At 39.2% G+C, this 17120-nt stretch overlaps 2 protein-coding genes across 7 annotated transcripts in view; one reads left to right on the forward strand and one right to left on the reverse strand.

Annotated features, from left to right (window-relative positions):
- The window catches only part of LOC135463549 (arf-GAP with SH3 domain, ANK repeat and PH domain-containing protein 2-like), a 78038-nt gene extending 71401 nt beyond the window's left edge, over positions 1-6637 (reverse strand). For all 6 annotated transcript variants that reach the window (XM_064740810.1, XM_064740813.1, XM_064740814.1 and 3 more), the window contains exons 1-3: positions 6381-6637; positions 4463-4535; positions 3316-3393 (exon numbers count right to left, since the gene is read on the reverse strand). In XM_064740810.1, coding sequence (XP_064596880.1) covers positions 3316-3393; positions 4463-4535; positions 6381-6506 — 277 coding nt within the window. In that variant the 5' untranslated portion in view covers positions 6507-6637. The remainder of the gene's footprint in view (positions 1-3315; positions 3394-4462; positions 4536-6380) is intronic.
- A 126-nt stretch (positions 6638-6763) lies between these two features.
- LOC135463525 (X-ray repair cross-complementing protein 5-like) overlaps positions 6764-17120 on the forward strand; it is a 47931-nt gene continuing 37574 nt past the window's right edge. The window contains exons 1-6 of the mRNA XM_064740783.1: positions 6764-6885; positions 8172-8278; positions 9486-9599; positions 10438-10621; positions 15046-15094; positions 16831-16956. Coding sequence (XP_064596853.1) covers positions 8264-8278; positions 9486-9599; positions 10438-10621; positions 15046-15094; positions 16831-16956 — 488 coding nt within the window. The 5' untranslated portion in view covers positions 6764-6885; positions 8172-8263. The remainder of the gene's footprint in view (positions 6886-8171; positions 8279-9485; positions 9600-10437; positions 10622-15045; positions 15095-16830; positions 16957-17120) is intronic.

A 17120-nucleotide genomic window follows, 5' to 3' on the forward strand; every position in this document is an offset into this window, starting at 1 on the left:
GACCAAATGTTGAAAATATATGCAGAAGTGTCAAATATCTGGTGTTTGAATTTCTTCAAATCATCACCTCCCACCATAATGCTGGCTGCTGTCGAATAAGTGAAATATTCTTACAGCGTAAAACACCAATCAAACAAATAAATAAATCAAATGAAATCAGCATTCCCAACATCAGTCTTCATGGAGGGAACACCACTGTGTCTTTAAAATTATTTTTTGAACATTCCTTGATCAGTTCAATGAAGTTTAAACATTTATCTTTCAATGTACATCAGGATAGAAGTCCAAAAAAATTAGGATACATGTAAGTGAACAAGTTACATGGAATTGACAGTATGTACATTGTGATGTTTTCTGGAACACAACTTCTGATGTAGTCATGGTTTCATGAAAACAAAAACTCTTCAGACTTCTATTTATATAATGTTTCCTGAATCACATGTAGGACTGGGAAGATTTGGGCAGTTTTACATGAATCTTACCACAAGTACACACATTTACATATCTGCATTAAACATGTACCTATTTCTAGCAGTATGTGGTCAACATTTACATTTATATGTAGCACATGTAAGTAATGTATGTACATGTAATTTACCGGCCATGTCAAGCACACTAATCTCTATTCATATGTGTACTATCTGTATCTTACCTATGGACCTTCATGTACAGATGTACAGTAGACACAGCATAATACAACAGGCTATCTTAGCTACATGCACCTGTACACACAGGCACACAAAAACTAGGGGCAATTCAAGCCTAGGTCAGACTACTCAGGTATACAGTAGATAAGCCTAATGAAGCGGACAGACTAATTATCATAGGTTGTTAGTATTTTTTCACTTTGCCCCCAGTGTCCTTCATCTGAGACAATCACATGTACAGAATGGTCTATCAGTTTAATGACATCATTCAGGGCATGACCTTCAGTGATTCTATATGATCTTCTAGCAAACACAACTACAACAATAACAAGAGAGTAGAGAGTAAAAAATAACCAAATTATCATAACTGACTAACTGACTAATGCTCTAACAAGAATTTGTTGGCACATAGTAGCAACACTAAACAGTCATCAGCACTGTTGACACACAGAAGCAACAGTAAGCAGTCATCAGCACTGCTGACACACAGAAGCAACACTAAAGAGTCATCAGCACTGTTGACACACAGAAGCAATACTAAACAGTCATTAGCACTGTTGACACACAAAAGCAACACTAAACAGTCATCAGCACTGTTGACACATAGTAAGAACACTGAAAAAGTCATCAGCACTGTTGACACACAACACCACCACTGAAGAATCATCAGTATTACTGTCAAACAGCAACAACACTAAAGAATCATCAGCATGGTTGATACAAAGAAGCAACACTAAAGACTCATTAGTACTATTGACGCCGCAGCTACCCTAAAGATTATTATTGCAGTTGACACACACACACGTAACACTACAAGTTCATCAGCACTGTTGACACACCGTAACAACACTTAAGAATCATGAGCACTGCTGATACACAGAAGCAACATTGAAGCAACACTAAAGACTCATTAGAGCTGTTGACACACAGCAACAACACCAAAGACTCATTAGAACTGTTGACACACAGCAGCAACACTAAAGACCCATTAGAACTGTTGACACACAGCAGGAACACTAAAGACTCATTAGAACTGTTGACACACAGCAGCAACACTAAAGGATCACCAGCCCTGTTGATACACAGAAGCAACACTAAAAACTCATTAGAACTGTTGACACACAGAAGCAACACTAAAGACTCATCAGCACTGTTGACACACAGCAGCAACACTAAAGGATCACCAGCCCTGTTGATACACAGAAGCAACACTGAGAAGGTGAAAGGGAATATTCAGGTACAAGTAGATTCTAGAAGAAGTCTGACACATGAATCCACTCGTGAAAACATCTTGTAACATGTCAATGTGAAAGCAAACCCCACACGTGTGATAACACAGATCTAAACATAACAAAATAAATTCATCACCTGTCTACTGGGTCTTCTCATCCACACATATGACATGTACATGTACAATGCAGGTAGATGTAGATGGCCCATACTTCCAACAATAATTAATGACAACCCCAGACATGCTCACCTGTGGTCACATGTAACTTTACAGTTAACCTGTATTCAGATGTCCATGTACACCTGTACTGATGACACTCAGTTACACGTATGTTTTTATTCTATCCTTAGACACAGGTGATTATATGTACACATGCAGATTTCGCTTCATTAAATCCTCTGCTCAATAAACTGTATCGCGAAATTAAAACTGCTCATATGACCCTACATGAACAATACAGCTCAATCAGCAGTATCCAATAGGAGAGAAACAGATTAGTTACCTACTGGATTAGATGATCAAGTGCACATGCAAGTGTGCGAGAATATACACTCTGATAATCTCAGGTAAGGTTGAAAACTTGTTAGAATCAGGTATATTGGCAAATTTACAAATGAGCAGGTGTCATGTGTGTGAATGTGAGAATGCATGTAGATTTATACTGGCAAGGCAGTTCAGCTCAGTAAAGGTGCACTGCCCTAACGTACTAGTCAGGACTGAAATCCCCATGCTGCCTTACAGGACAGAAAGGAACTAGAATGCTGCACCATAATTTAGTATATACACAAGATAAAGGGCTTTCTACATGTAAGTTATCTGTAACTTGTTCACCATAGAAAACACGGTTCTATTTCAGATATCTTAGCATTGCAATCACAGTGTACAGAAATTTGGAATTGTGGACAGGTAAAGCCTCAGGTGTTCATTTACCTGTACCTGTATCTATGCAAATTACAGTAAATCTCCAACATTTTTCGACTTCTAAAGCACTCTTTTCAGTGCAATTTATGCACACAATTATATTGAAAATGACGCTAAAAATGTTTTTTTTTTCATCACTAAACATGCATGCAGGCTTTGAAAAACTGTACAAATTTACTTCTATACACCCCATAGTTCTCCCATAATGTTTCAAAATATTGCCTGCAGAGGGAGTTTGGGTAGATAACAAGATGGTACCCAGGAATCACCTCATCTGCATTTGGTGCATGTATGTATATTGATATTGTATATCAATGTTAAATGTAATCTGTTCTCTGCCAAGGTCCATGATAAACATGTATGTTATTCTGATGAAACAATCGACAAATATATCGTCAGAGAACATAAAAACATGGAACATGGGGTTATGCATCAAACAGAAACACAGATGTACCTCTGTCCTAGATGCAACTGTCACCTTCAGCGCTACAGCCTGGCAAAATATGCCTGACTTACCCAGTTCTGTCTCTTGATCTCTAGTCGCACCCAACTTCTCCAAGTTTTCTGCCAGATATTCTTCGTTACCAACATGAGCTGTAATCAAGTGTGCCAGAGTTAGTAACAAAGATCTAATCCCTTGAATTCACAGTTAAACCAAAGCTAAATTTACAGGTACCAAAAAACATCATCAAATAATATTTTTGGTGCTGAAACTTAAAATTTTCCAGCAGAGTATAATACCATGCTGCAAGCAAACCTCAAAACACTTTTCAAATACCAACAGAACTCTAAGAATCAGGAACAAGGCATCAGAGAATACCAGTAGCTCACCTGATTGAGCAGTTTGTAAAACTGCATAATCTTCAAGTCATGTGATAGAGTCAAATATTAAAATCTAAACCAAAAAAGATTAGAATGACTGACACTGTCATACATAGATATTATCCTCAAATTATATACCGCTAAGACCTTGCCATTAAATCAACAAGAAAGACCAAAATTATTATACTGTCAGAAATATGACTGTTTATCGTATGCATTAGGATTGCAGAGCAGTGACTTCATATGTTATGCAGTTGTAAATCATTGTGGTGGTAAAAGACACTGTGGGGAGTTAGTGCACAACTTTACCAAAGAGGTCTTTGATATGCACATTGCGAACTGCATCTGGCAATCTATGTACTATGGGAGGCAGTTGCAACCACATGAATAGCTGAGGAAATGTTAACCTATGAGGTCAAAGACGTTCTTGGTATTTGATATGCAAATTTATGGTCATTTAGGATAATTACAAGGTGAAGGTCGCCATGTCTGGTAGTTGAAGGCAGATCATTTTAGCTGTTGTGGTTCCCAGATTATCTTTTTTCTTTTTTATTTCTTGAAGTAAAAAAGATCAATATTACTAGTCAGTAGCTATGTGTACATGTATGTGTACACGTATGTGTACATGTATGTGTACACGTATGTGCACATGTATGTGTACATGTATGTGTACACGTATGTGCACATGTGTGTGTACATGTATGTGTCAGTAATCCTCAGAACTTGGAGTTAAAGGTCTCTATAATACTTCATCCAGTTACATACACACTCTTCTCTGATTAACACATCAAAACCCTCACCTGGAAGGTGGAAAAAGGCCAACAATCACAAATTAACTTACTGATTCCGGAGTTGTACAAGGCCTTGACACTCTTTTTCATTTTTGTCACACCACTTCGGTCCATGTCCAGAGTCTGTTGAGAAAAAAAACACCACATGTTTGATGACAGATGATACAGTATATAATGATAATGACAACTGAAAATGTACACAACCAGCTTTGACAAAAGACAGCCTAATACACCTTCACTGGCAAGAACAGGTACTTGTTCAATTCCCTCATGTAGTTTAGAAGAGAGCCAGCAGATCCTGTGAACAAATTTGCCTCAAAGCAAAGTGTTTGGAGCAGAGCCCTATTTACATGCACCTCAGACTGGTCTATGAAGGGTGACCAGCACTTTAACAGGACTTTAACAGCACTATAGTACATGTATACATGTACACATAACACTGAGGCTACAGGCTTGATTACAAATCTTGAGTAATGTACAAAATAATGTCATTGGATTCAAGGTCATCTGCTCACTTTGCTTATCCACTACATGTAGTTCAACTTCCCAGACTTCCACTTTAATTAATTGAGTGCTTGGGGTTTAACCTCGTACTTAACAATTCTTCAGTCATATGACAACGACTGCTTTAATTAATAAACTTTGCTGTCAGTAACATGTAATTCTGTGATCGTAACATATACACATTACTATACATGTATGAAATTCAACAGGTAAGTTTTGTGGATGAAGGCTATGGTGCCAGGCAGGGTTTATGAGGGGGTGGGGGTGGGTGTTGGATGGGAGAGGTGGGGATTTGAAACTAGCCTCCAAGTACAACAGAAGCTTTGTGATTAAACATGTATTATAATAGCATAATCTTTCCAGTTTTTATTTTCAGCTCACAGATTAGATAATTAAAATTAACACCCTGATACCTGATACGTTTATCACAGTTAATTGGCTCTGCAGGCATGAGCTCTGCAGACATGAGCTTACATTTACAATATATACATACCAACAGCACTAACTTCATTAATTACCACTATTGCTACCTTGTCACACATACATATATACAGGTGAAACAGATAGCTTCACCTCTGGTTTTTCCAATATTTTTCTTTCTTTTTAAATTTGTATTTTGTACATGTATATTTTCATCTAATAATGTAACTACATGTTTGCATATAAGTACCATGCACACAATTTGTGAGGGGGTCTATATGGCTTAGAGGGAGAGGGGGGGGGGGGCTAGTGTGGGGGTCTCTGAGGCCTCGTGTTTAGCATGCTAACACAGCACATTGACTCAGGAGCCTCTCACCGATGTGATCGTTGTGAGCTCAAGTCCAGCTCATGTTAGCATCCTCCATGCCCTTACGTGGGAACTGGTCTGACAGCATTCTGCAGATGGTTGTTGGTATCCCCAGGGCCCTGTCGGGTTCTTCTCAGAATAATGCTCATCGCATAAGTGAAATATTCTACAGTACGACGTAAAACACCAAGCAAATAAATAAATACAATCAAAATTTATGACGACTGTCTGCATTTTATGAACTAATATACGTGTACATGTATTAAAATCTGCTCCTATTCACAAAGCATTTATAATAATCAAACATATTCTCATAGAATTTAAATAATTTGCTATAGTCACATATGATTTATAAATTTACATTGACACATGTGAGCAAAAAATACACATGTGGATACAGAGTGCAACTTAGCAGCAACCCCTACAGACGGACTTACAAAGGTCTCAGTTGAAATATGTTGGGAGCCAGAAAACCAGACAGAGCCCCTTGGAAACCATGACTATCATTTTTGTGGCTAAATCCTTTCTTGCAGTGTCTGATTAAGCAGACAAGATGTAGAAGTCAAGACATGTTTAGTCTACAAACTAAACATGTGAAGAGACAGGCGGATTGGCCGGACTAGCAGACAGACAGACTAGCATGCAGACAGACAGGCAAACAGAGAGACTATACATACCTCCTCCAGACTGGCAACAGTGTGTCGACACTGCCCCATCTTGTGGACAAACGACGACGTCGTCGGAGAGTTGAAGTCGTCCCATGCTTCGTGCAGAAATTCTGGTACACTGATCAATTCCGGCATTTCATGGGGCCTTATCGTACTGCAGGCTGCCAGGCGTTGATGGAAAGTCTCGCTTGTTGTTTAGCTAATCACCGCCCATCAACATTAAATGATGCGAATACGCCTTCACTTCGTGTAAATGTTGCTTTCCTTACCGGAAGTTTATCCCCGCATTCGGAAACCCTCCCCGTGTGTGTATCCAGTCATATCAGTGTGGTGCCCCACGTCCTGCTGCATCCGCATTAATATAAACACGTGAAACATTTAACTGTTCGAAGAGCACCTCAGCGACTTTCTTTCTACGGACTGTTTTTCTGAAGGTCCTGACAATGGAATATCAATTTTTGTTGTATTACTTTTCAACTAATCACAATGTAAAATCGTCAACGTTTACATTCTGGTGAGTGGGAAACCAGTTTGATGTATTCCGTGAGGAGGGTCTATAGGCTGGGCTATCTCAGACAATTGCACAAAATAATGCTTACATTTGCCATTTCATAAAAAAATTGTGTGTAGTATATTTCCTAGTGAAAAAAAAAATTGATTGATAATCTGCTCATTGCTGAGGCAACATGAAAACGTTAATAATGGAAATGCATAACTTGTTTGATAATTGTAAGTCTTAATTACTACCAAATGAAATTAGTAATAAATCAAGTGTGAAATGTATTCTTACAAAAACAAACATGTCTGTCAGTAATGTATACGCTTGTGTATAATAGCTGGTGTTTACATTGATCATTTGAATGAAACTAATATTTATGATACCCGTGTAAAATATATTAAATCATTCACAAGGTACACATGTAGTACGGTACTACTGATACCGGGAGGAGCAGAGAAAAGCATTAAACACCAATGTTAAATTTGGTGTTTCGTACGAAAAAGTAATGAAGATTAAATTAGAATCCAAACATTCCAATTCATTCAGTCCAACAAAAAAGCAAAGAAAAAGACCCCCCACCCCCCAAAAAGGACCATAATAAAAAATTAAAAGAAAAAATAAGTAAAGGTAGTTTTAGATACATGTACTTTTTCATTCCACTTTCTCATTCTGATTCGTGCACAAAGTAGGTCAGTTTCAATCTGTAAAGGACCATCTGGCCCAGTTTATCTCCCCATGTTTTTGTTGTTGTTTTTAACATTTGACAAAAACCAAGTTGCTGGACAGTGACAGTTGCTGGTCCGCGATCATGGTTGTATTGAGGTGAAGCTGAGGTACAATGTTGTGTTGTTCAAGTCAATCATGAGCTAAGCTATTTAGCGCATATTATCTTTTTTTTGGCCACAATGTATCAAGTTGTACTACAGAAAATATAGTAGATCTTTCATAGGCATTGGGTAATACATGGAACTGAAATCTTGACCATCATACTTGGTTGACCACAACAAGAAAAGAGACGGTATGCGGTAAATTGTAAACCAGAAATAATTCCAACACATTCTGTGTGACACTTCAGTAAAAAGTGGATACGATTAAAAGAAATCCTCGATCTATGATCCACCATTACTGGAAACAAAGTTTTGCGTTACCTGTATACTATATATAGTTGCAATGTTTGCCTAAACGTCTTACATGTATCTTCCACAATGCAACTAAGTAATACTATATAGAACACTCACTCTGAGGTGCCTAGTTGGGTAAAACAAAGTCCACGTTTGATTGACTGCCTGTACCCCTATTAGTCATTTCAGTAACTGGACTACCATGACGTTTCGTGGAGTTTTCTCCCGTGTAGAAAGGAACTCTTCAATTGCCTGACGAGTTTTTGACCAGGATGGCGGCAACTAAGGTGAACTGTGTAACGAGTCTAACGACGCACGTTTCTGTTCATTAGATCTTCAAAGTTTTGTCAGAATATTTTAAATCAGTAAAAAGTGCAGTATGGAAGTATGTGGCTGTCACATTCAGATTTACAATGAGAGCCCTAGAATTAAGACATTGATAAAGCACGAAAATTGGCGCCCAGGTGGCATAGATGATAAAATAAACTCTGTGTCCGCAAGAGTTGTGAAACTGGCATAGTTTAGAAGCTGAAGAAGCTTGTGTGATGTTTTTAATTTTGGGAATTTGAGGGAAGTGTTCTTTGTAGTGCTTATCTGTCAGTGTGACACGTCGTTCTGTGTTTTTGACACCCTGTCTTAGCATGGGGCGTTTGGTCGATATCTGACAACCTAACTTGTAATTTGGGTGTGTGCCTTGCCCTAATGGTGAGCGCAATGATACTGGAGCCTCTCACTAATGCGCTTGCTGTGAGTTCAAGTCCAGCTCATTCTAGCCTCCTTTCCAATCATATGTGGGGTGGTCTGCCATCAACCTGTGGTTGGTTATGGGTTTCCTCGGCCCGCTTTCCTCCACCATAATGCAGGGCGCCATCAGTTTTAGCGAAATATTTTTGAGTACAGCGTAGCACACCAATCAAATAAGTTCTATTTTTTACTTATAAATGTGAAACTGTGCACATCCTGGCACATCTGGCCAATTGACTTTACTCACTTCTTGTGGAGGCCAGCAGGAAATGAGGTGAAAGACAACATGGGAAGGTTTAGGGAAATGAACAATAATGGGCATAGGTGCAGCTCTCTTTTTTTAAATATTGTTAAACATGGAGCTTCAAAGCAAAAGCTCATGCTGGCTTCCTCTCCTCTCTACGTGGTAAGGCCTGTCAGCAACCTGCAGTTGGTTGTGGATTTCCGTCAGGCTCTGGGCAGTTTCCTGCCATCATTATACTGGCTGCCGTCATATAAGTGAAATATTTTTGAGTACGGTGTAAAACACCAATCAAATAAATAAATAAATCAAACAAAAGCTGCAGACATTGGGTAGCTCCAGTGCAATCCAAAATGAGGCTATATGTATATAACAGCATAGAAGGTGTCAACTGGAGAGGGGGAAATATTCAGCCATTCAACAATTTGGTTCATAACTTTATTTAAAATAAATAGGATTTTTGTTATTTAGATAAATTTAATATGACCTGACCTATTGTATGAATGCAGGAAGCCATTGGAATTGTTCTGGATGTGGGTCCCTCTATGAATCAGGCTCCTCCAGGGGAGGAAACTCCTTTGCAGACGGCCATTGCAGCAATCACAATGATACTGCAGAGGAAGGTTGGTGACTGTAAAGTAGCCATAGTACATAATAGGCCACACTCTTAACAACCGTATAAATTTATATTCAAGACTCTTCTTAAAATAATTCCCTAAATGACCATAAATTCCGTCCATGGCTAACTCGGCCCATTTTTCCTGGCTTTTGAGAGTTCTGTTGATTTTAGAAAAGTGTTTTCAGGTTTATTTGGAACACGGGATTATCTTCTATTGGAAAATTGTGAGTTTCAGCACCAAAAATATTATTTTGTAACATTTGTTTGCTTGTGAAAATGCACTTTTGTGGATGAAACTTTAGGTCATTTAGGGTATATGGTTTTTAATTACGGATACATAAACCCACCCTGCTCTAGGCACAGATACATTCTGTTTCCGTGTAGCCTTTGTAACATTAAATCACTGTGTGCATCAGTTCCCTAATACTTCAGTTTTAGGTTGAAACCTGGCGAAAGTTTCTGATTGGTTCTTATATATGAAAAAATGTACCAAAAGTATGTTTGTGATACTTCTGGAATGACTGCTGCTGAGGTGAATGGTTAGTGTCATAAAGTTAACAGCAATGTGCTTAATGGGCATACAGCTTGTAAAACATTTGTCATATTTGTTAAAGTGACCTACATTCGTGTCTCGAGCCCATTGCAGAGGAAACTTTTGAATCAATTCACATGGATGAATCTTTTACTCTTGCTTGTAGTGATCATTTTTTAATACATGTACATGCCTTCAGCGATAAGCAATGGATTTTATGTTTTTTTCTTTTTTATTTTTATTTTCTGGAAAGGGGTGGAGGGGGCTCATTATTTTCAAGTTGTTTTTTTTTTTTTTTTTCTTGACATAGATGTTTGCTGAGTCCAAAGATGAGGTTTGCCTGGTGCTGTTTGGGACACAGAATACTGACAACCCATTGGCTAACGGAGATTGCTATGAGAACATTGTTGTGGCGCGAACTCTGGGCATTGCCGACTTTGACCTCTTACAGATGGTACAAAATGATATCACAACCAGCAATGTCTCAGCAGACTGTATCCTTGTTAACAGAGTATACATTTACTCTGTCAGTTACTTTATCCATGAGGATATTTACACGTACACCCAACAGTGTCAGCAGATGGCACTTACTTAATATAAAGACTATGACCTCTTGTAGATTGTTCATTCAGTATGATGATAGTACACCCAACAGTGTCAGGAGAGGGTACTTACTTAATATAAAGTCTATGATCTCTTACATATTGTTCATGCAGTATGATGATAGTACATCCAACAGTGTCAGGAGAGGGTACTTACTTAATGTAAGGTCTATGACCTCTTACATATTGTTCATGCAGTATGACGATAGTACACACAACAGTGTCAGCAGAGGGTACTTACTTAATATAAAGACTATGACCTCTTACATATTGTTCATGCAGTATGACGATAGTACATCCAACAGTGTCAGGAGAGGGTACTTACTTAATATAAAGTCTATGATCTCTTACATATTGTTCATGCAGTATGACGATAGTACACCCAACAGTGTCAGGAGAGGGTACTTATTTAATATAAAGTCTATGATCTCTTACAGATTGTTCATGCAGTATGATGATAGTACACCCAACAGTGTCAGGAGAGGGTACTTACTTAATATAAAGTCTATGACCTCTTACATATTGTTCATGCAGTATGACGATAGTACACCCAACAGTGTCAGCAGAGGGTACTTACTTAATATAAAGTCTATGACCTCTTACAGATTGTTCATGCAGTATGATGATAGTACATCCAACAGTGTCAGCAGAGGGTACTTACTTAATATAAGGTCTTTGACCTCTGACAGATTGTTCATGCAGTATGATGATAGTACATCCAACAGTGTCAGCAGAGGGTACTTACTTAATATAAAGTCTATGACCTCTGACAGATTGTTCATGCAGTATGACGATAGTACACCCAACAGTGTCAGGAGAGGGTACTTACTTAATGTAAAGTCTATGACCTCTTACAGATTGTTCATGCAGTATGATGATAGTACACCCAACAGTGTCAGGAGAGGGTACTTACTTAATATAAAGACTATGACCTCTTACAGATTGTTCATGCAGTATGATGATAGTACACCCAACAGTGTCAGGAGAGGGTACTTACTTAATATAAAGTCTATGATCTCTTACAGATTGTTCATGGAGTATGAAGATAATACACCCAACAGTGTCAGGAGAGGTTACTTACTTAATGTAAAGTCTATGACCTCTTACATATTGTTCATGCAGTATGGTGATAGTACACCCAACAGTGTCAGGAGAGGGTACTTACTTAATATAAAGTCTATGACCTCTGACAGATTGTTCATGCAGTATGATGATAGTACACCCAACAGTGTCAGGAGAGGGTACTTACTTAATATAAAGACTATGACCTCTTACATATTGTTCATGCAGTATGACGATAGTACACCCAATGGTGTCAGGAGAGGGTACTTACTTAATATAAAGACTATGACCTCTTACATATTGTTCATGCAGTATGATGATAGTACACCCAACAGTGTCAGCAGAGGGTACTTACTTTATATAAAGTCTATGATCTCTTACAGATTGTTCATGGAGTATGAAGATAATACACCCAACAGTGTCAGGAGAGGTTACTTACTTAATGTAAAGTCTATGACCTCTTACATATTATTCATGCAGTATGATGATAGTACATCCAACAGTGTCAGGAGAGGGTACTTACTTAATGTAAGGTCTATGACCTCTTACATATTGTTCATGCAGTATGGTGATAGTACACCCAACAGTGTCAGGAGAGGGTACTTACTTAATATAAAGTCTATGACCTCTGACAGATTGTTCATGCGGTATGACGATAGTACACCCAACAGTGTCAGGAGAGGGTACTTACTTAATGTAAAGTCTATGACCTCTTACAGATTGTTCATGCAGTATGACGATAGTGCACACAACAGTGTCAGGAGAGGGTACTTACTTAATATAAAGTCTATGACCTCTTACATATTGTTCATGCAGTATGACGATAGTACACCCAACAGTGTCAGGAGAGGGTACTTACTTAATATAAGGTCTTTGACCTCTTACAGATTGTTCATGAAGTATGAAGATAATACACCCAACAGTGTCAGGAGAGGGTACTTACTTAATATAAAGTCTATGATCTCTTACAGATTGTTCATGCAGTATGACGATAGTACACCCAACAGTGTCAGGAGAGGGTACTTACTTAATATAATGTCTATGACCTCTGACAGATTGTTCATGAAGTATGATGATAGTACATCCAACAGTGTCAGGAGACTGTACTTACTTAATATAAAGACTATGACCTCTTACATATTGTTCATGCAGTATGATGATAGTACATCCAACAGTGTCAGGAGAGGGTACTTACTTAATATAATGTCTATGACCTCTGACAGATTGTTCATGCAGTATGACGATAGTACGCCCAACAGTGTCAGCAGAGGGTACCTACTTAATATAAGGTCTATGACCTCTTACATATTGTTCATGCAGTATGACGATAGTACACCCATCAGTGTCTGCAGAGGGTACTTACTTAATGTAAAGACTATGACCTCTTACATATTGTTCATGCAGTATGATGATAGTACACCCAACAGTGTCAGGAGAGGGTACTTACTTAATATAGAGTCTATGATCTCTTACAGATTGTTCATGCAGTATGACGATAGTACACCCAACAGTGTCAGGAGAGGGTACTTACTTAATATAAAGAATATGACCTCTTACATATTGTTCATGCAGTATGATGATAGTACATCCAACAGTGTCAGGAGAGGGTACTTACTTAATATAATGTCTATGACCTCTTACAGATTGTTCATGAAGTATGAAGATAATACACCCAACAGTGTCAGGAGAGGGTACTTACTTAATACAATGTCTATGACCTCTTACATATTGTTCATGCAGTATGACGATAGTACACCCAACAGTGTCAGGAGAGGGTACTTACTTAATATAAAGTCTTTGACCTCTTACAGATTGTTCATGAAGTATGATGATAGTACACCCAACAGTGTCAGCAGAGGGTACTTACTTAATATAAGGTCTTTGACCTCTGACAGATTGTTCCTGCAGTATGATGATAGTACACACAACAGTGTCAGCAGAGGGTACTTACTTAATATAAGGTCTTTGACCTCTGACAGATTGTTCATGAAGTATGAAGGTAATACACCCAACAGTGTCAGGAGAGGGTACTTACTTAATATAAAGACTATGACCTCTGACAGATTGTTCATGCAGTATGACGATAGTACACCCAACAGTGTCAGGAGAGGGTACTTACTTAATGTAAGGTCTATGACCTCTTACATATTGTTCATGCAGTATGGTGATAGTACACCCAACAGTGTCAGGAGAGGGTACTTACTTAATATAATGTCTATGATCTCTTACAGATTGTTCATGCAGTATGATGATAGTACATCCAACAGTGTCAGGAGAGGGTACTTACTTAATATAAAGTCTATGATCTCTTACAGATTGTTCATGCAGTATGACGATAGTACACACAACAGTGTAAGCAGAGGGTACCTACTTAATATAAGGTCTTTGACCTCTGACAGATTGTTCATGAAGTATGACGATAGTACACCCAACAGTGTCAGGAGAGGGTACTTACTTAATATAAGGTCCTTTTTTGAAAAAAAAAAAGAGAAATTACCAAGCACAGAGGCTTGTCTGCAAAATCAGCCTAGGCCCTCGGCCTGGACGTTAGCACCTCTTATAAGATAAAATCCACTGTTTAGCAAAAATTGTTTATGTAAATAAAAATGACAGACATCACCTTAATGTTGAGCTTTGCAGTGCATTTACTTTTTTAATGAATCTGAGTGGTTTGTGTTAGTTTTGTTGACACAAACCCAAAGACGAGCAAAAACCCAATCTGTCTTAAAGAAATCTAACATCCGATTATTGTCTTTCAGTTTTTTTTTACACATCTGCACTTTCCAGCCTTTACCATGTTTTCAGCCGCTCCCTGGCCAGGCACAACTTTCCTGTCCCACCATTATTGCGCAGTTTGTTCAAAGCAGTGGTTTTGGTCAATTTTTAAACATTATCTCAAAGGTTGACTTCTGTGTGGAGATTTTAGGAGCACCAATACACGGAAAAACGTTCTTGTTATTATGGAGTTACCTCCCCTCTGGTGATGAGAAATGGCGAAGTCGGTGATTAATAAATATGAAAGATAGAGCCCCCAAGATTTAATAATTTACTGTGATTATTTGAAAAAAGTGCTTTGGTTTTTTCAAAAAATCGTTCCACAGAAAGGCCCTGGATTCAACCCTGTATTTGAGTGATGTTTAATATTACTGTCCCATAATTGTGAGTTCAGAAATACAAAGGTCATATCTTGTGGTTTAATCTTTAATAGTCATTTATTTACACATATGTGTTATTCCTTCACTGTTGTTAACCAGTTGTGGATGCTCTGATTGTGGCATTGGACCAGGTCATCAATGGCATGCAGTAAGTTATTATTTATGTCGTAGTCCTTGATATCGGGTGGGGGGTGGGGGGTGTTGGCCCTCCTCGTCTGTAGTGAGAGATACATCATGACTCATGTCATTAGCCTCTCACTAATGTGGTCACTGTGAGATCAAGTCCTGCTCATGCTGGCTTCCTCTCCGTCTGTTCATGAGAAGGTCTGCCAGCAAACTGCAGATGGTCCTGGGTTTCTTCCGGGCTCTGTCCAATTTCCTCTCACCATTTTGTTGGTTGTGGTCATATGAATAAATAACCCGTGATGAGTGTTAACAGAGGGAAGGGAATGTTTGCTGACAGCCTTAACATGTGTGTGGAATAAGATAACCTTTGATGTGTGTTTATAGAGGGAAAGGAGGGCGGGTGGGGGGGGGGGGGTGCTGACAGCCTCATCATGTCTGTGTTGTAAGATAACCTTTGATCTGTGTTTACAGAGGGAAAGTGGGGGGGGGGTGGTGACAGCCTCATCATGTCTGTGTTGTAAGATAACCTTTGCTGTGTGTTTACAGAGGGAAGTGGGGGGGTGCTGACAGCCTCATCATGTCTGTGTTATAAGATAACCTTTGATCTGTGTTTACAGAGGGAAAGGGGGGGGTGTTGACAGCTTCATCATGTCTGTGTTATAAGATAAGCTTTGATGTGTGTTTACAGAGGGAAAGGGGGGGGGGTGCTGACAGCCTCATCATGTCTGTGTTGTAAGATAACCTTTGATCTGTGTTTACAGAGGGAAAGGGGGGGGGGTGCTGACAGCCTCATCATGTCTGTGTTATAAGATAACCTTTGATGTGTGTTTACAGAGGGAAGTGGGGGTTGCTGACAGCCTTCTCATGTCTGTGCTATAGGATAAGCTTTGATGTGTGTTTACAGAGGGAAAGGGGGGATGGTTGCTGACAGCCTCATCATGCCTGTGTTACAAGATAACCTTTGATGTGTGTTTACAGAGGGAAGGGGGGGGGTGCTGACAGCCTCATCATGTCTGTGCTATAAGATAACCTTTGATGTGTGTTTACAGAGGGAAAGGGGGGATGGTTGCTGACAGCCTCATCATGTCTGTGTTGTAAGATAACCTTTGATCTGTGTTTACAGAGGGAAAGGGGGGGAGGGTGCTGATAGCCTCATCATGTCTGTGTTATAAGATAATCTTTGCTGTGTGTTTACAGAGGGAAGTGGGGGTTGCTGACAACCTTCTCATGTCTGTGCTATAAGATAACCTTTGATTTGTGTTTACAGAGGAAGGGGGGGGGGGTGCTGACAGCCTCATCATGTCGGTGCTATAAGATAACCTTTGAGGGAAAGGGGGGGGGGGGGGTGGTGACAGCCTCATCATGTCTGTGTTATAAGATAACCTTTGATGTGTGTTTACAGAGGGAAAGGGGTGGGGGTGTGCTGACAGCCTCATCATGTCTGTGCTATAAGATAACCTTTGAGGGAAAGTGGGGGGGGGGGTGGTGACAGCCTCATCATGTCTGTGTTATAAGATAACCTTTGATGTGTGTTTACAGAGGGAAAGGGGGGGGGGGTTGCTGACAACCTTCTCATGTCTGTGTTATAAGATAACCTTTGATTTGTGTTTACAGAGGGAAGGGGGGGGGGGTTGCTGACAGCCTTTTCATGTCTGTGCTATAAGATAACCTTTGATTTGTGTTAACAGAGGGAAAGGCTGGGGGGGTGCTGACAGCCTCATCATGTCTGTGTTGATAACCTTTGATTTGTGTTAACAGAGGAAAGCGAGGATTTGCTCACAAACGCCTCATCTTGTTTTCTGATCTTGGAGGAGAATTTGGGGACGATCAGATTGAGAAGATTATAGCAGGGATTCGAAACACTCAGACCGAGCTGAATATCATGTAAGGAAATATGTTTTTTAATTTCAATGTATAGTCAATATATTAAAGACTTAATGTATGCTTCTTAAATTTGAGACACACTGAATTACGCAGACATGTAATCCCAGTGATTTATATCTGTGTCACTTATATTTGTATCTACCAGTGACATTTGTGTGTCTTTG

The sequence above is a fragment of the Liolophura sinensis genome, chromosome 3, assembly GCF_032854445.1.
Source record: "Liolophura sinensis isolate JHLJ2023 chromosome 3, CUHK_Ljap_v2, whole genome shotgun sequence".
NCBI lineage: Eukaryota > Metazoa > Mollusca > Polyplacophora > Chitonida > Chitonidae > Liolophura > Liolophura sinensis.